General features: G+C 43.8%; 2 protein-coding genes across 2 annotated transcripts in view; one reads left to right on the forward strand and one right to left on the reverse strand.

Annotated features, from left to right (window-relative positions):
- The window catches only part of MCM9 (minichromosome maintenance 9 homologous recombination repair factor), a 50,389-nt gene that overhangs the window by 13,696 nt on the left and 17,313 nt on the right, over nt 1-19,380 (reverse strand). Inside the window, exon 8 of the mRNA XM_048936084.1 lies at nt 3,413-3,587. Coding sequence (XP_048792041.1) covers nt 3,413-3,587 — 175 coding nt within the window. The remainder of the gene's footprint in view (nt 1-3,412; nt 3,588-19,380) is intronic.
- Nucleotides 5,315-14,868, forward strand: ASF1A (anti-silencing function 1A histone chaperone). Its single transcript, XM_048936085.1, has 4 exons — nt 5,315-5,762; nt 8,266-8,381; nt 11,910-12,086; nt 14,134-14,868. The coding sequence occupies exons 1-4, from the start codon at nt 5,654-5,656 to the stop codon at nt 14,344-14,346; spliced, it is 615 nt and encodes a 204-aa protein (XP_048792042.1). The 5' UTR covers nt 5,315-5,653; the 3' UTR covers nt 14,347-14,868.

Consider the following 19,380-nt stretch of genomic DNA (forward strand, 5'->3'; position numbering starts at 1 on the left):
TTTTTTCACGATTAAAGGTAAATTTTGTCTTAATTCACATTTTAAGAAAGCAAAATAAAATGAAGCATATGTTTTATTCCTGTCTGTAATCACATTTTGGATATTAACCCAGTCAAACAGCGATGGCAGCCGTATCAACTCTATTTCCAGGGTAACTGAGATTTTTCTCTCTTAACAATACTCACCTAGTCTGTGTTATTAAATGTGGGGCAATGTAACTGTTTCAGTTAAGGAAGCAGTTATTCTACCTTTAATCTGACACCAAGCTAGAATTTTAAAGGTAAAAGCTAAAGTTGTGGTTTGAGGTCTTCAAAACTCAAACAACTGCAACAAGGAACCCGACTAAAATACATCACTATCTCATCACGCAGAAATACTGCATTGTTTCCAACCATTTATCCCCATCTGCACTTCTGGCAAAAAGGCTGACACTTCCCCACATGAGGAGAACATGATCTATCCACTTTCTGCCTAGTATTTTTGCAAGGGCTGCATCAAAATTGGTTTGGGTGAAAAAGTAGGAGTGAATGCATTTTTAAGAATGCATAAACCAAGCAAATTCATGCATACTTTCAATACACAGCACAGTATAACAGTATATAACATAAGGAAAAGGTGATGCATTAGATGTCATACAGGCAACAGGAAATGTTGAGCAAAATCCCAAAAGAGAATGCAACAGACAGGAAGGGAAGAGAAGGTCAGTTGTAAAGTGGAAAAAATGGCAAGAGCACAAGAGGCTGGAGAAAGATTCAGCGCAGATGCCCGGAAAAAGAAAGGACATGATCAACTAGAGGAGACAAGATGTGATGGGAGCAAGACCAGAGTGGATGGGAACAAGGGTGGATGTGGAAAGGATGGTGCCTTCTGAGTAGCAGACTTCACTAATATCAGCCAGGGGATGATCTGGGCCCAGACATGAGCAGCTCATAGCTGAGAGAAAGAGGTTTGAACTCAGAGATCAAACTGGCAGCGTAAGAAGCAGCAGATTTGAATAGATACTGGTTTAAAAAGAGTGGACGTGAACGCAAGTAGGAATTTATATTCATGCCTTGCCCAACATAAAAGTTGGAGCAGTCTGGAAATCCAGTATTATTAGATATTGGAGAAATGAAATCCTGCTTTATGAGTTCCGATACTAACTTCACTAGGTTCCTCATTTCACATACAATTATTATGATAGCTCCCACAAAATGACAAGAACACAGTTTTTAGGAAAGAGTCCTTGTCTAAGCGCAGCAGTAGACTGAAAATCCGGAAGTCTGGGGCCCTGGGCAGCCTGATCTAGTATTAGGTATGGGGACTGGTGGCCCTGCCTATGGCATGGAGGTTGGAGCTTGATGATCCTTGAGGTCCTTCTACAGGTACATTGCCCAGAAGAGACAGGCCAAAACGGGCGTACCTACATTGGTAAATTTAAAAGGAGAACTGGCTTCAACAGATGAAGAGAAAGCCGAGGTGCTGAATGAGTTCTTCACCTCGGTCTTCACTGGTGGCCAGGATTCTAGTCTTTTTCACGTCCCTGAACCCTGCATCCCCAAACCTCTATGTGGGGACCAAGGAGGTAAATCCCTCCCCACTGTAAGGGCAGAGCAAGTCTGAGAGTGCCTCCTTAGACTGAATGAATACAAGTCTATGGGGCCGGATGGCGTGCATCCCAGGGTCCTGAAGGAGCTGGCTGAGGTGGTTGCTGAGCCGCTCTCCATCATATTTGAGAAGTCGTGGCTGTCAGGTGAGGTCCCGGACGACTGGGGGAAGGGTCATGTCACTCCCATATACAAGAAGGGGAGCAGGGAGGACCCGGGGAACTACAGGCCGGTGAGTCTCACCTCCGTGCCTGGGAAGATCATGGAACAGATCCTCCTGGACAACATGCTCGGTCACATAAAGAATGAGCATGTGATCCGAGACAGCCAGCACGGCTTCACCAAAGGAAGGTCATGCCTAACTAATCTTGTGGCCTTCTATGATGGAGTGACGGCATTGGTGGACGAAGGGAAGGTGACCGATGTCATTTACCTGGACCTGAGCAAGGCCTTTGACATGGTCCCCCACCACATCCTCATCTCCAAATTGGAGGGAAGTGGATTTGATGGGTGGACGACCCGATGGATAAGCAATTGGTTGAAAGGCCGCAGACAGAGGGTGGTGGTCAATGGCTCTATGTCCAGGTGGAGGCCGGTAACAAGTGGTGTCCCCCAAGGGTCTGTCTTGGGACCGGTGCTCTTTAACATCTTTATTAATGACATCGATGAGGGAATTGAGTGCACCCTCAGCAAGTTTGCTGACGACACCAAGCTGAGTGGTGCGGTTGATACGGTGGAAGGAAGGGATGCCATTCAGAGGGACCTCGACAGGCTGGAGGGCTGGGCTCGGGTGAACCTGATGAGGTTCAACACGGCAAAGTGCAAGGTTTTGCATTTGGGCCGGAAGAACCCCAGGCACCTGTACAGGCTGGGAGGAGTGGTCCTTGAGAGCAGCTCGGCAGAGAAGGACCTGGGGGTCCTGATGGACGAGAGACTGAATATGAGCCAGCAGTGCGCTCTGGCAGCTCGAAAGGCAAATGGGATCCTGGGCTCCATCAGGAGAGGGGTGGCCAGCAGGGACAGGGAGGTGATTGTCCCTCTCTACTCGGCTCTTGTGAGGCCCCATCTGGAGTACTGTGTCCAGGTGTGGAGCCCTCAGTACAAGAAAGACATTGAGATTTTGGAAAGGGTCCAGAGGAGGGCGACTAAGATGATCAGGGGGCTGGAGCACCTCCACTATGAGGACAGGCTGAGGGAGTTGGGCTTGTTCAGCCTGGAGAAGAGAAGGCTGCGGGGTGACCTCATTGCAGCCTATCAATACCTGAAGGGAACCTACACCCAGGAGGGGAGTAAACTCTTCAAAAGGGCTGACAACAGCAGGACTAGGGGAAATGGTTTTAAGTTGAAGGAGGGAAGATTTAGGTTAGATGTTAGGGGGAAGTTCTTTACTAGGAGAGTGGTTAGGCCCTGGAACGGGCTGCCCAGGGAGGTTGTGGATGCCCCGTCCTTGGACGTGTTTAAGGCCAGGTTGGACGGGGTCCTGGGCAACCTGATCTGAATATGTATGTTTGGTGGCCCTGCTAGGCAGGGGGGTTGGAACTACATGATCCTTGGGGTCCCTTCCAACCCGGGTGATTCTGTGATTCTGTGATTCTGTGATTCTGAGGTCCCTTCCAACCCAGGCCATTCTATGATATGATTCTATGATAAGTGAACGAGGTATGTCTATGAAATGTCAGTTCACCTTGTTGACCAATATCACTGAGAACAAAACTATGTAGTACAATAAAGAAAACAGCTGTAATCTGTTAGCATGAAAAGCATCTCTTCAATTTGTAAGTGTACGAGAAACATTATTTTGTCACATATGTTAACATGCCACTTACCCTGCTTTTGCTACACTGATGGTTTGTTGCTCCATTGCTTCATGGATACTGGTTCTGTCATGTTCTTTGATGCTATTGAACTCATCAATACAACAAAGGCCTCCATCTGCAAGCACCAGCGCTCCAGCTTCCAAGTTCCACTCCCCAAAGTCCTTCACAGCAGTCACTGTCAAACCTGAAGAATCAATTATTCCAGTCAGTCTTTTTCTCAGATTCAGGATCGAACTAGAGTGAAAGAATGGGACATGGCACACTGGCTTGTGCCACAGACAGAAGGAGAAACAGCAGGCTAACTCCACCACATATCACTACCATGCATTTCATTTACACTTGCTGGTAAAAAAATCCCACCAGTGTTATGCAGGTTAGCCCTGATCTGTAGAGCAGATTCTGCTAAGCTTTCCAAACTTAGTAATTCCTTATTAACAAGGGTGAAAAAATCAGATCTGCTAGATTAAATTGAAAACTGGGGTGACTGCAAAGCCCACAAATTTACAGAATGGATGCATTCAGCTCTCCTTACCCACCAACTGCTTAAATAGACAAATATTCCAGAGCTGAAGAATAAAGCTTAGAAAAAATAAATAGATTCAAAATGAAATGAACTAAATGAAATGAACAAAATAAGTTCCCAGCAGGCATCTGAATGTGCACAGTGACACTGGGAGCATGGAAGGTCAGAAACATTTCAAAGCTGTGATAACGGCTGCTCACTATCAAGTATATGCAGCTCTTTTCCATTTTCCTAGTCCCTACTTCCCAGTCTTTTCTCTATCTTTAGCCCTTCTTTTTCACTACAAAGTGCTCTGCTCAAAATATCCTGGTAGCTGACAGGCTGCTGCTAGCCTGAAGCCTTCTGAAACGCTACAGCAAAGCTTGCCCAACGATCTCCCCATCCAGCACTTCCCATGTCCCAGGGAAGATGCTGCTGCCTGCTCATCTCTATGCAGATCAGTCAGAAGTTATTGGCAATATACGTTTCTTGATAGTAATTTTAGCTTGTGAGGAACCTCTTCTACTGTGCCCAATCTGGCCTTGTGTCTGACATGAAGAATGCTAAAAACGTACACTGAGCAACAGATGAGGCAACTATCAGATGGTGACACTTCTTTGTAAATACAGAAACGTAATTCCCTTTCCAAACCCAGCAGTGGTTTGGAGGACCATTAAGAACTGATGGCCTCAGTGCTGCTCTCACTGCAGACATGGCAGACTCTGCTCCTCACCTGCACGACTCAGGCAAGATGTCTGCTCCACACCTTCCTGCTGCACTCTCAAGGGTTCCCTGTAGGCACGATTACTGCCCGACCGCATGTTTATTTCCTCGGGGAATCGCTTCTCGCGTTGAGAAAAAATACCTCACACCCCCAGCCCCTGGCATGGCTCTCCCCAGCGCGGCGGCGGTCGGTGACATGTCACCGCTGCCATCCCCGCACACGGCAGCCTAAAATGGCCTCCTCCCCGGGCCGCCTGTGCTCGGGGCGCGCGGCGCCGCCGGAGGCCCTTCATTACAGCACAGCCACGGGATGACGGTTTTTAGGAGGCCGCTCACACAGCGGCCCCCGTGGGGCTGCACGGCGCGGCTGGCGCGGGCTCGGCCGGGCAGCCCCCAGCCAGCACGTACCGCCTGACACGTCGGGCTCGCAGAAAGAATTAAACAAGCAATAATAATAACAATAATCCCCGGACAAACAAAACCAGCGAGCCCACAGCACATGGCGGAAACCCACGCGCGAGCAGGGGCGCGGCCTACGGCAGCTGGGGCCGCCCCCCGGCTCCGCGCTCGGCCCCGCCCGCTCGGGCCGGCCCCTCCCGTGCCGCGCGGCCGTTGGCCGGCGGCTGGAGGGCGGTTTGGCGGCGGTGGCGGGCGCTGGCCGGGCGGGGGCGCCGAGCCGCGCGGCGGGGCCGGGCGGGCGCAGGAGCCTGTCTTGCCGCCGCTCGGCGGTCGGCTCGGCTCCGCTCGGCTCGGGGAGGAGGGCCCTAGCCCAGCGCGCGGCCAATCCGGGCGGCCGCTGGCGGCGAGCAGGGCAGAATGGGCCGTAGTTGAGTGAAATAGGAAAGCTGCGAACAGTGTGGAGTGCTCCCGGTGTAAATAAAAGGGGGGAAGAAAAGTTTCCCCGAGTCGCGGCTCTGCAGCCTCGCTCCGACGGGGGCGCGGGGCTTCGTGCGCGGCGGAGACCACCGCTCGGGACTTTGCCGTGCGGCGTTCACGCGCTCCTCCTATTGTGTTTTTTTCAAAATATGGCAAAGGTTCAGGTGAACAATGTAGTGGTGTTGGACAACCCTTCTCCTTTCTACAACCCTTTCCAGTTCGAAATCACATTTGAGTGCATAGAGGACCTGTCGGAAGGTGAGTACCGCTCTCCGGACGCGGTTTCCGCGGCCCCGGGCCGTCGGATGCGGGGCCGTGCGGGCTCCCCTCGGCCCGGGCCTGCTCCCGCCGCCGCACGGCTCTCCTCCCCGCAGAGCCGTGCCGCCACGCGGGGATGCGAAGCTCCGGCAGGGCCGACCGGCCCGAGCCCGGCGGGGAAAGTTAGCGGCGGAGCCCTCGCTCCGGGCTCTCGGCTCCGGGGCCGCCGCTCCGCTTCGCTCCCCGCCGCGCCATCGTTGAGGCCGCCTTCAAGTTGCGAGGAACTTGTTAGAGTGGTGGTAGCCATGTTGCCAGCTTTGTGTGTGCGTGGGGGGGCAGAGCGGGAGCGGGCGGACGGGCAGGGCGCCGCGCGGCCCCGCGACGCGGGAGCGGAACTGTTGCGCGGTCGCACCGCTGCGCCCGGGCAGTACCCGCAGCGCGGGCAGCGTTTCGGAGCGAGCGGTGCGGGGCCTCGCGCTCCATTTTAACACTTTAAAAAAAAAAAAAAAAGAAAAAAGAAAAAGAAAAAAAAAAAAAAGGAACGGGAGGCAGGGCGGGCAGGCGGCTCTCCGTGGGCACAATGCTCGGGGCCCGGCGGGTGGCGGTCCGGGGGCGCCGAGCCGTGCCTTGAGAGGGGGAGGCGGCAGCCACTATTTTTGGAAGTCACTCGAAAGTTACCGGCTGCCGCCGGGGGAGGCGGCCCGGCGCCGCCCTGCACGCCGCCCCGCGGGGACCCCGGAGCGGGCGACGCGGCTAAGAGTCCCTTCTCGGCCAGGCTCACGCCTTCCCGTCTGCCCGGCGGGCCGCGAGCGGCTCCCGGCCCGGTCTGGCCCGGCTCGCTCGGCAGCGTTGTTTCCTCGCCGCCGGCAGGCCGCGCCGCGCCTCTCCGCGGGAGGCGCCCCGAGAGTCCGCGCGGGAACCCCCGGGCGGGAGATTCGAACGCGGCGGCGCACGGCGAAGGAAACTGCGGGCTGCGCGGCGGCCCCGAGCGGGGGCGGAGGCCGCTACGCCGGAGCTGCCCGGGAACAGGTGCCGCTACCGGCCCGGCCCGATGGGGCCCAGTGCCGCCTGCTCGCTGGGGAGCCCGAGAAAGCGGCGGGAGGCAGGGAGGGAAACTTACGGCAATGGAGACTGGGGACGTTTCTGTCCCTGTTTGCCTCTCTCGGCACGGGTTTCTGCCACTGTTAGAGGCAGTGGCAGACACGGAGGGTTGGCGGTGCTGTCAGGAACTTTGAGAAAGTCCTGTCTGCGTTTGGGTTTCCTCCAGGCCTCTGCCACCCATCCTGAAACTGATCAGCATCTCAGCTTGAGCAGCCTGCACCAGTGAGCTAAGTATCCACCCTGATGCCTGTGTGGCTGCTCCTCCCTGCCTCGGGCAGTCAGGGCTCACTCGGGACAGCAGCACCTGAATTCTCACACGCAGTGGCACGTGTGGCACGCAGCAGTGCCCCCAGCAGAACAGGACAGGGCATCACCGTGCCTTTCCTTCGTTGTGTGACTGCTCCTCACTGTGTGCATTTAACACTGTGGTTAAATCTGGATGGTCAGATTGCTAATTAGCGGTGGCCCAGTTCAAAATTCTCAGTTCCCCCATCTGATAAAGGTTAGACTACAGGATACAGTTAGGGTAAGCACTGCTATTTTTCACGCTTAAAAATGAGATTAAATAGCTTTTTCCAAAAGAATGAATTGCTGTCATTTCCTTAGCATTTGTGTACTAATGTCTACTCTCCTGTTTACAGCCAGCCATGTGTACCACTTGTCTTAAAACTAAATTCTTTGAGTTCAATTCCCCCCATTTTTAAATTATTCCATGTCATCGTTACTCAGCAGTATCAGATCAACCTTTTAAAGGTATAAGTTATCTTTCAAAGGCATGTTTTTCAGTACTAAGTATTACTGGTTTAGAATGAGCAAGTGATGGTATAATAGCCTTAAATGATCTAGCCTGTAAGTCCTCACTCCTTGTACACAGCAAACTGCATAGACTCCAACAAAAGGTCATCAGCTGACCCAATGAGCGTCTGCAGTACCCAAGTAGCTAACACTTTTGGGGTGCTTTTGGGGTAAACAGAGTCTCTGATGCAGAACCTGGTCAGTTGTGCTGTGCTGTGCTGTTTGAAGGGTTACGATTTCATTAATGAGGAAAAACAGTTGCAATCCAGAATACTGGAGACAATCCTGCAGATGGAGGAAATTCTCATTACGTGTCCTAATGAGTAAATGGACCCTGCCTGGTATAGAACAACCACAGCTTAACCTGCCTATGAAAATAGTGGGACTCCTGCAGTACTGACTGACTAGAGAAAGGTGGTGGGATGATTTAGTTCATGAGGACTGGGGAAAGCATCATCTTCCTCCCCTTGATGAAGGCAAGTTTCGTATCCTTTATACCAGTTGCCAAAGAAACAATTTTAAACTAAGCAAAATCATAGACAGTCAAGAGTGGAAGACCCTAATTATAATGATAAATAATGTTTGTTATTTAATTCTTGTTCTGCAGATTTGGAATGGAAGATAATTTATGTGGGTTCAGCTGAAAGTGAGGAGTATGACCAAGTATTAGACTCTGTTTTAGTAGGACCTGTTCCTGCAGGCAGACACATGTTTGTATTTCAGGTAAGTTTTGAATTAACTGTTTCTAAAGGAGTTACGTTATTTTGATTCTTAAAAATGACTATCGCAATAAGAGGCACTTGAAAAGTAATGGCTTGAAAAACTTTCAGTCAGCTCTTCAGGTATCACACACCTTTCTTTAAGATTTATACTTTGCCCCCAATATTTCCATAGCAATATTTTCATTTGTAGTATCAATATAAGGTACACTGATAAAGGCATGGTTCCTGTAGGTGATGATAATTTTATATAATAAAATAACAGAATGTGTTGGGCTGCAAGGGACTTACGCCCACCAGATTTGAACCACCTGCTGTGAGCAGGGTTGCCACTCACTAGATCAGGCTCATAGTGTAAGTCTCAATTACTTGAAAACTTCAGGTTCTGAAACTTTCAAATGAAGAATTCTTTTCCCCTGCCTTTCAGGACACACTGAAGGAATGAGTTTAGGTTGGAGGCTATGTTTATTAACCAATTATTTGTGCGAGTTGAAATGTTTCTGTTTTGTTTTGGAGCCCTATTTTTTTCCACACAGAAAATGAAGATGCTGTTGATCTTGTTCATCATGTTCATAACAAATGCATTGTATACCAGTAGTCCTTCTATTATCAAGATGTGATGTACTGCACTATTTTCAGTCAAGTTACAGAGAGTCATCACTGACAATAACGGGGAGGAGCAGGGGGCAAGTGCCTAAAAAACTGTTGTGTCATAATAGGAGGTGCTAGAAAATTGAATTTACTGGCCTTGCAGTTCCAGTAGAATGGACTCCTTTCCATTTTAAATGGATGTGAGTGTTTATAAATGACACTAAAGCTAAACTAGGAGTGGGCATGCAAGCATCTTGCTTACATTCGAATAGGTAAGAGACTGAGTTGGTGTGTTATTATAAAGTGTCCCTTTTATTTCTAATTGAATTACCGTTGGTCTGAGTACATTAGACTTCAAAACCACTGGATTTCAGGTGAGGGTAGGATTTAGCTAACATTTATGTAAGAGACTATCAAAAACTGAACTGCTGTAGTAGGCCTTTGCTGGTGACTAAAGCTACTTTATTCACCAAACTAATACTGCCTGGGAAATGGAGAGAACAAGGGAAGGGCAGAATGGGGCGCATTGCAGAGCTGCAGGAGGCACGTACATAAACGAAAGAAGTGGTCTTGTCAGGGTAACACAGCAAAAAGACCTTTGCAGAACTGCATAAAATTTTCAGCTAATAATATGCTGTAGACTTTTCTAAATACAGAAATCACTGAAATAGCAAATAAAATGGAGTGTCACACATATAATACTGAGGGTGATAAAACTGCCTTTGTGAAAAAGGAGCTGTGTATCAGGTTGGTACGTTAGTCTTGCATACAGAAAGGTGGCAAACTGTTGTGCTTCTCAGACTTGGACAATTAAATTCTTAACATTTTAGAATATTTCAATATTAAAGGCACACTGCCTTGCCTGTTTAGATTAAAATACCAAGACAGAGCTAATGAACCCTGATGCCTTCTCTCTCTCTATGCATTTGGGGATTTGCAGTAAATTCTTTTGGAGATTATAAATTATTTATAATCTTATGGGGAGATATGACTGTACACTAATTTAGCTACCCTCTAGTAAAAGCTAAATGCATATCTGTTGTCTTATGTGGAAAAGCAAGATAATTCAATACAACATATGCATTGAGTGATTTCATAAAATCCTTAAATAATTGTTAGCATGAGAATGGCACATGAAGACTGTGATTTTTTTTTTTAATGTGGAAGTTAATCTTGCTACTTCTTTTTGCCTACCACAACATCTGTTTGCAACCACTCGTGTATCCCTGTGTATGGCTACCTGTTCCCTAGGGAACCGGGAGGCTTTATATCCAAGGCAGGGAGTTAAACATTTGAGAAAAGATAACAGATTGTTTTAAGAATCACGTTCAATGTCATTGCCACTCAACAAAATAGTAGTCAGTAGCTAAGTAGGACTAGAACAGTATTTCTGCAAGTTCACAGCTGTATCATATCATAACATATTATGGGACATGAAATGCCAGTGGCAGTGAGGAAGAGCTGAAATACCATGTTAGGTGCTAGCTGAGTAGGGAATTAGGGAATTAAATGGAAGAGCGTACTTCTGCAGTGTATTATTCTATAATTGCCTACTGTGGAACTTCAGGTGATCACATGGCCCTAGGCACTGAGTAGGATGACTGAATGTAGCAGATTCATATATTGGCAGTTCTTGTGTTTTCTTGTAGCCTCTACGCTTCTTTTCCTTGGCCATTCCCCTGGACATGCTATAAAGTCATTTGGTCACTGCATGCTCCCTTCAGGGCTGGGGGAGTCTACCCAGTTCCCTGGTGTATTTATACCCAAGAGGTCCAGTTCATTTAATTGTTCTGTAAAGTGCCTGTAGCTTCTTATAAAAAGCCAGACTGGTTTGAAGGCTCAAAATTGAAGTAGCAAAGAGCAGAAGTCAATGATGCATGATTACCAGCTCCTGAATTTCACAGTGCTAGAGCATATAAATACTAGAGAAAAACAGGGATGAGACGGATAGCAAAAATTAATGCCATTCATCCTCCGTCTTAAGGCAGGATTCAATACACCTGAACTATTCTAACATAATTAATACTAATTTATACTCAGAACAAAAGTGTTCATTATTAGCTTTGGACTTGCCATGCAAAATTGTAAACATGAGTCTTTTTCATTTATTCTTAAATTGCTGTTAGTCTAAATTTAGAGGAGGAGGTACCACATATTTATCACCAAGTGTTTGGTTAGAAAGCATTTTAAGAGACCAAGGTAAACTGCATTTTATGAAGTAACCTTTATTGATTATTAATAGTTACAGTACTACAGAAAGTAAGGATGCTGAGGAAAATTGTGTTAGTTGCCTATGAGGACTGTACACTGGCTCAAAATGTATGATGTCCCACAGTGGTCAGTGCATTTAACTACATGCATTTTAAGAAACGTAGGCATGTGGAAGCAGATGAGAGAAATAGTTTGTTCCTTTCCTAGACTTTTGGGGGATAGTCCAGACCTCACTGTAGCCTGTGGCTGCTTTTGCTGAAATACAAACTGTAGTCTGTATTTGTAAGATGTTAGTCATGTTAAAAAATGCGTACAGATCAAGTCAACCTAAGAGGTATGGAAACACATATTTCTACTGAATTACTAAGGTGGGCTAGAGAATAATGGCAGTGTAGAATTAGAGAGCTATTGGCACGCTTGTTCAAACAACAGCTCAGCTAATTATGTATTGAAAAGCAGTTTTGGATCAAAGCTGTCTAATCACCCTGGAGAAATGTCAGCACACACTATTACTCTGCTGTAAGTAATTCCCTCTCTAGAGGGTACCATCCTAAATTCAGGGTTGATTTTTTTCATAAAAGCAGGTCTGCTTTCAGGTTAACTTGAAAGAAACATTTTAAATTTACATACATTCTCTGCTAAGTTCTGGGAGATACTACTTGAGATTGCCCTGCTAGACAGACGTACGGTGTTGATTTTATTCTAATAAATCTTTCCTTTTCTCATCTAGGCTGATGCTCCTAACCCAGGGCTTATTCCAGATGCAGATGCAGTAGGTGTAACTGTTGTGCTAATTACATGCACGTATCGAGGTCAAGAATTTATTAGAGTAGGCTACTATGTAAACAACGAATATACTGAAACAGAATTGAGAGAGAATCCACCAGTAAAACCAGACTTTTCTAAGGTAAGGCACATTCAGTCTATCTATTGTATGCTTATAAAATATTTTTAAGAATCAAACTCCAAATGATCCTATAAATTACGTTTCAATAACACAAAAAGACTGGGGGACAAAGTGGAAGTACCATGTATTTGCCACAGATTTGGAGAACATTCAGAAATCAGTAACAATTTGTGCTAATTTGAAGCTTTGTTTGGATGTCAGTATGAGTTTATACTCCTGAAAAAAATAGAGACTGGGTTCCTTCTACCTGAACCACTGTTGACAAAATGGCTCTGTTCTTAAAAAAAAAAAAAAAAAAAAAAAAAAAATTTCTATAGGACAGGAAATTGGGATCTGAAATTGAAGTTTTAATTCAACGCGGTCCCTACACAACTATTCTGATTTTCTGCAAAGCAGAAACTGAAAAACAACTTACCTATGAAAAGAGAGAAGATGGGTAACCTGGTAAGAGCAGGTTGGATGACTATTCAGTTAGTGGACAACATGGTCAGAAGTTTATATTTTAACTTGAAAAACATAGTTACTTCCATGTTAAAAACTGAACCAGCAGTAGAATAAAAATGAGATGTGAAACAGAATTGTTTGGAGGAGAAAAGCCAATTAAACATCAAAAACTAGTCAGACCAACTCCTGTGGAACAAACATAGAAAGTTCTGTACTGTATCCTGGCTTGCTTTAGTAAAAGATCTTGTGGAATTGGAGTTTTCTCTTTATGAAAGCTGATGTGTACACGTTCATGTCCACAGTGGTCATGATTAAAAAAAAATGGGTTATTTCTCAAGTTTATATGAATTATACAACTAGGTATATGAAGAACTGAGTGGAATAATGTATGTATTGTAATGACTACAGATATAATTCCCATAGTCTGAAACAGATCCTCAAACTAACTTAATTAAAATGGTATGTAAACTGTTTTTTAAAAGTTGCTGATGATTTTCTTGCTTAACTTTATTTTCAAGGATCAGATGCTTTAAGTGTACTCAAAATTCACAGTTACTGTTGATTTTTGATTCTTAAACTTATAATCTGTTCCTTTTTATTTATTGTGTTATTGAAATCTTCTGTTATTTTTTGTGAGAATGCTAGAATAACTCTTTAAGCAACTGAATTTAGAAATATCTTGTCATAATTCTGTTTTTTTTTTTTTTCTAAATATAAAAACTGCTTGCATGAAAAAGAACAGCAAAAGCTATCACATATTTGTACAAAACAGTCTTAATATGACTTCAGGGCAGAACTTAAATGTGCAAGAGGAACGTAAGGTCATTAAACACATTCAACTATTGATGGGAAGCAGACCTACCAGGTCACCTTAGTTTGCATAAGGGGCTGGGAAATATTTAAAAAGAGCGCTTCCTTGAGGAGTAAAATAAACATTACTAACAAGGAAGATGTTTTCTATGACCAGTTTTAACTTTAATGAGATAAGGGGTCAGTTGTGATAATTTGCCATCCTTCCAAATTAACTGTATTCTTCAAAGACAAAGGCCAGCTATAAGAATAAAATGTGACCAGTCTCAAGGTGTGCCCACTACCAAATCAGAGTAGTGTTTTTTCACTTTAAGATGAATCAAAAGCGCAGCCATTTAATGTAAGGAAAAGCTTTTCTCTTAAATGAGGAGAAACAGTTGATGGAAGCAGTAAAATTATGGTAAACACCATGAAATTGATGCAGAATTTTATCAAATCATGCGGCACGCGGAATGTTTGTAGGAGTAGTTATTTGCTTTAATAAGCACTGCCTAAAGTAAAACCCTTGCACGTTACTTGCAAAGTTGTATAGTCTTGAATTCACAGAATACTTAACTGCTTTCTTAGGAGGATGCTTTTATTTTGCTGGATTGGATATTAAAGCAAATGGACTAGTGGCGTATTTCTGTAAGCATGTTTTTATCCATATGTAGTAGCTACAGATTTACAATTACATTAACAAATTATTTTGCACATATATGGCTGCAGGAGTAAAAGGAAAAAACCTATATGAATGTGAATTCTGATTAGAGACACAAACACTATATAATCCATTTCTTTTCTTCCCACCCAGCTTCAAAGGAATATTTTGGCGTCTAATCCCAGAGTCACAAGATTCCACATTAACTGGGAGGACAACACTGAAAAACTGGAAGATGCAGAGAGCAGTAACCCAAATCTACAGTCACTGCTTTCTACAGATGCATTACCTTCAGCATCAAAAGGATGGTCAACATCAGAAAATTCATTAAATGTTATGTTAGAATCTCATATGGACTGCATGTGACTAACCACCATCGTTTTGGTACTGTACATGTATTAAACTGTAAAAACAACCAGAACTATTTCCCTCAGTTTCCCTAAGTATATAGTTGACAAGCAATGTGAAGAACTTGTTTTAAAGCATCCTGTAGAAAGTTTATAAAAAACAACAAAAAAAAACCCAAAAAACAGTATTTGAGCAAATGGTGGAATATAAATACAACTATTTTTAAGTAATTGCTTTTTTTTCTCTAACTTGTTACTTTGTTGATCTAAATTGAACCTTATTAAAGTATGCCTCTTCTTCTCCCCTCCCCCTTTACTTTGTAAACACTGATGAAAGCAAAAAACCCTGGAAGTTGAAATAGTCAGGCAAAATGAAGCAATAATGCTATGCTGTGTCCTTATCTCTGATACCCAGATTGCCAAATATAAAGTGCCCTTTAATTAAACACCTGAAGAGCAAAGCTGTTATTAGAGAAAGTACAAAGACAAGTGTTTGCTGCTTTAAAAAAAAAAAGCCCCCAACTATCCTCTCTCTTTCTGCGGAAGTGGACAGCACAGTATAATTCTAGGTGCAAGCTTCATTTCAAGACACACACTAGTTACTTAAAGCATGCAATTTGAGATATACCATCTGTTATCTTCAGTTTTAGGACTTTTCTTAATCTCCTGCTGCTATTTAAACTGTTTTTTTGACAACAATGTTTCATATGGATTTAGGTGGGTATTTCATGAGAAAACCCTTTTGCAGCCACTGAATGGTATACATAGGTGGTTGGAAAGACTCAAGCAATTATTAGAAAATTTAATTGTCAAAAGGAATAGCATGAGCACCCCCCAGAAATGGCCCTTCTGCAAGATCGTTATGCACAGTTGCTGGTTCATACATTGATTTTTCAAGTATGCTAAGTAATTTTAACTTACAGTAGCGAGTTCAGATGTTTTCTTTCAGTTTTTTGAAAGATCTGGAATTTAAAATATTTCAGTTTTTTGTTGCCCTTTAAGGGAAAATGATGCACTGGTATAAATTAAGATTCAGACCCTTTTGTGGCAGGCACTTCATACTCAAGAATGCACTGCCTATCCTGAAGGTCTTGCAGTGACACATTCCTTATTACCTGAGGCACCCTTGAAGATAAAAAAGAATGAGGCAGTGAACTGTAAAGACTTAAGACACTGTTATGACACTAACAATTCAGTTATTCTTTCTAAGCCTTGTCAGCATTATAGGTTTACTGTGACTATATATGCATTTAAAATTGTAATCTGTCATGTCAGATTACAGAAATAGTGTTCTGCTGGTTACTAGTAACCACACAAACTGTGAATCCTTGTAGGTTCCAGGCCCTTAAAATGGATGAATTTCATGATGACTTGGCAGAATAGCTCTGAATAAAAATAGAATGCTTTCTCTTCATTTTCTGCATTCTCTAATAAGGATGAAGATGTCCCAATCAGTTAGCATTTCTGTCTTTCTCACACAATTAGTACAATTGTCTTTAATTTAAAATGTATACTTTCAAATTGCAAAGGAAAGACCTGATGTGGATGTTACATGTGCATGTTTCTTTCTTGCATCACAACACAGCAGAGCATACGGTAGCAGAATGACCAAATTGTATTGAGAGCCGTTAGTATTTGGAACACAGATTCTAATGTGATACTGCAGAAGTCAGCATGTCTCAAATGTAAACGTTTAACATAGTCATCTACTGAAAGGCTAATGCTGGTAGCTAATGATGTCTGACTTAAGCTAAAGCTATTGTAATACTACTTCAAACCTCTATTCCTGCTAGTAATTGAAAGTATGATCAGGTACAAGCTATAACCAGGATCCATCCACCAGTAGCACGAAGGCATTTTAGAAGCATGTGCTACAGAGAAAGAAGCAAACTGTTACTGCCATTGCAGAATCAACTACAAAACATGGTGAGCAGAACTACGTCAATCAGCCTGCAAGCCAGTTAACTTAGAGAAATTCAGAAGGTGAAGGTATACTGTTCAGAAGAAAAAAAAAAGGTTAACTGTACTTGTGAACTTCTGTGCAGTGAACTTCAATCTAGACCAGATGTCACAATGCTGCAACAGAATATGGCAGCCCCTCTGTGATACTAACTTATAGCTGATCCATCAACTGCAAGAAAAAAATTGCCATGCTGTGTTTGGTGACAACTGTAAAAAGAACCACCATACCTACTATGTGAGCACCTCACAGTCTTTTTGAGAGGAATTGTCTTTCTATGCTTTCCAAAAGATAGGAAAGCTCTCAGGTTTTCATCAAGCCTGTCCAGATTGTAGCAGTCCACACAAACTGTTTTCTGTATTTGCCACATTTTCTGGCAAAACCATATTCCAGAGATAAGGAATTTGAGTATTCCAGATGCTTTAGGACTAATGATCAGGTGACATCAAAGCACAAAATTAGTGGCATTAAAAGATACAGTGAATATACTGCACCTCTATAAAAACTTATCTCTTATCTCAGAACTTTTCAGGACAGCAGGGCTGCTTACCAAACGTAGACAGGTAGCACAGACAGCAGAACATTATAATTTCAATGCTGAAGACAAGTTCACTTACCAACAAACTTCAGTTAGTGATGCATCTATTGTACTTGTACCTGAGCTACATAGATATACTCAATTCCACTAGAAGATTGTCATAACATTCATCAGAGATTTTTCATATACAAAAAAACAGATGGATCACACAAGGCCTCGTTACTGATGAAAGATGAGGTTATTTTTCTGTTCAGCTTGAAAAAAAAATACACATTGTCCCTTCATCTTACAGTCATTGTGATTAATTAATGCATTATTCTAATTTGAATTACTATGACATTCAGAGTTGGAAGGGAGCAAATTACTCTAGCTCCATCATAAGGGAGACTGGTGAAGTGTAACCTCCCTAACGGCTCTGCAAAACACTACTGATAATAATACTCTATCTTCAGTGCTCAGAATGTAGCTACAATAACCATAGTCACTTAGTTTACAGCCTATCCTGCATTTGTGACTCCTGAATGAGTCAGAATGTCAGAGACAAAGCTGACAATGTGACAATCCATTATTTTTCTTTGGAAGGCCTCAACTGCTGGTTATCCTGAAGTCAGCTGACTGCTGGCTAACCCAGTTGCATAGATAGATAGATAGATAGATTGCTTACTGCCGTCTGAAATTGGTGGTAAGGAAGAAAAAGGAAGAAGAAAAAAAAAAAAAAAAAAAAAAAAAATCAACCTTGTGCATGCATACTCCATGCTAATACTCATTTACAAGAGACAGAAAAGAGGAGAGTAACTAAATCTTGTAAATTCTGTCTGGACAACTCCAGGAGATCTTTCACTTCCTTAATTACCCTGCATCTCATCTGCAACAATTAGTCTGCAAGGCAGTAGCCTGCAAGTTCAGTGGGATAGATTCTTATGTTCTGTTGAGAGCCACAAAAGAAGTTTGGGCTGGAGATGGTGTGTTATATTTGTTGCTTGCTGGAGGGTTCTGCTCACAGTCAGCAGGGAAGACAAAATGAAACCGCCAACTACCTGTAATGGCAGACAGTGTATGAGGAACTGGTCATGTTAGGCCTTCTCATTTGTATTTATGTTTCCGGCTTAAGTTCTGCTTCATAAGAGCTGGTCTTGAAATATGAGATTAGATGTGGGCTGCAGAAGACAGGTGGAGGTATTTTAGCTTGATTTTCAGTCTTGGCAAAGAATTTCTAAGAGGGAGAAACCAGCTGGATCAAAGCTGGAGTCACTATGGAGGCTACTTACAAGTTAAACAGGGTTTGTATCTAGAATATAAAGACCTCTCAGAAGCAAAGGATGGGATGGAGGGAGGACACCCATCAACATTTCTGACTTTTGCTAATACTGGCTTAGAAGCATGATGGGCAGTCACTGTTCATGGTATGGGTGATGGGACCAGCCTCCAGCAGACAACCGAGGAAAGTTTGTGATGCAGAATGGCAGTACCAGATGTAGGAGATAACAGCTAAGCGTTAACAGCAATGATAAGAACTGGCTGAAATGTCAGGAGTTCATGTTTTTCCCTCTGAAAGTCCGCTGGACCTTAAGATGATAATAAGGCTGATCTTTCCATATGAAGGGTCCTCTAGCTTGTTCTATCTCACTAGAAAAGTATGGCAGACAGCAATGATATAGACTGGGAAGAAGCAGAAGGCTTTATGGTACAGCAAAGGGAATCCTAAAGTTTTGTAACAGAAATCAACAGAATGATATGCCTGACATTTCAACAGCAGGAAGAAACCTCTCATGAAAGCCTGCCTGAATGTATTCTGCCAAGATTGTGACTTCTGGTCAACACTGTTGATAAAGATGTTTCTCCTGCAGTGTTTCTTGTCCCTCCTATCTGGAGGTCTTCAGAAACAGGTGTGAACAGACTGATATTTTTGAAGACAGAGTGCTCTAATCTGTTACATGCAAGTAGCAACTGTCTCAGGACAAGGCCACAGCATTAGTGAAAGGAAATTAAGGGAACGTGCAGATCTCCAGGAGACACTGCTCGAGGGATATTGCATTTCTCCCAGGAGCTTTGATCAAAATTCCAAAATTCACTCCTTAAAGAAGTTTAGCAGACTTCCGAGAGAGTTAAGGCCTCCTCGACTTGAGGCCTAACTGCTTAGGGAACAGCCAGTGAAGTCATACTATAAGAAAAATATTTTCAACATACATGCTGACAGAAATTACTACGAGTTCATGTACAGTTTTGAATATTCAGGAAAATAAGAATCGTTGTGTCAAGAGTAAACATGCAAAAAGACTAGCCTAAAGGCTACATCTCAATAACCTGATCAGGGCCATAGTATGGATCCGAGCACTGCCATGCTATTATCCTCAGCAGTAAATTGTTAGCTAGCATGTTCCCTGTCACTGCCTTAGCCTGTATCAACCAGCAAGTGCCCAGAAACAGTTTGGGGATCTACGGATTGGGAAAAATGTCTCCCATTTCAGTACCTTGCGTATCCCAGGATTCTGATAACATATACTCTATTCATAACTGTAATTCTCAGCAAGCACTTGGAAGTGGTTTCTACAGGA

The sequence above is a fragment of the Lagopus muta genome, chromosome 2, assembly GCF_023343835.1.
Source record: "Lagopus muta isolate bLagMut1 chromosome 2, bLagMut1 primary, whole genome shotgun sequence".
NCBI lineage: Eukaryota > Metazoa > Chordata > Aves > Galliformes > Phasianidae > Lagopus > Lagopus muta.

Coding starts and splice junctions, on each gene's coding strand:
- ASF1A (XM_048936085.1), top strand. CDS start 5,654: ATGGCAAAGGTTCAGGTGAACAATGTAGTGGTGTTGGACAACCCTTCT. Junction 8,382..11,909: donor GACACATGTTTGTATTTCAG/GTAAGTTTTGAA, acceptor TTTCTCATCTAG/GCTGATGCTCCTAACCCAGG. Junction 12,087..14,133: donor TAAAACCAGACTTTTCTAAG/GTAAGGCACATT, acceptor CTTCCCACCCAG/CTTCAAAGGAATATTTTGGC.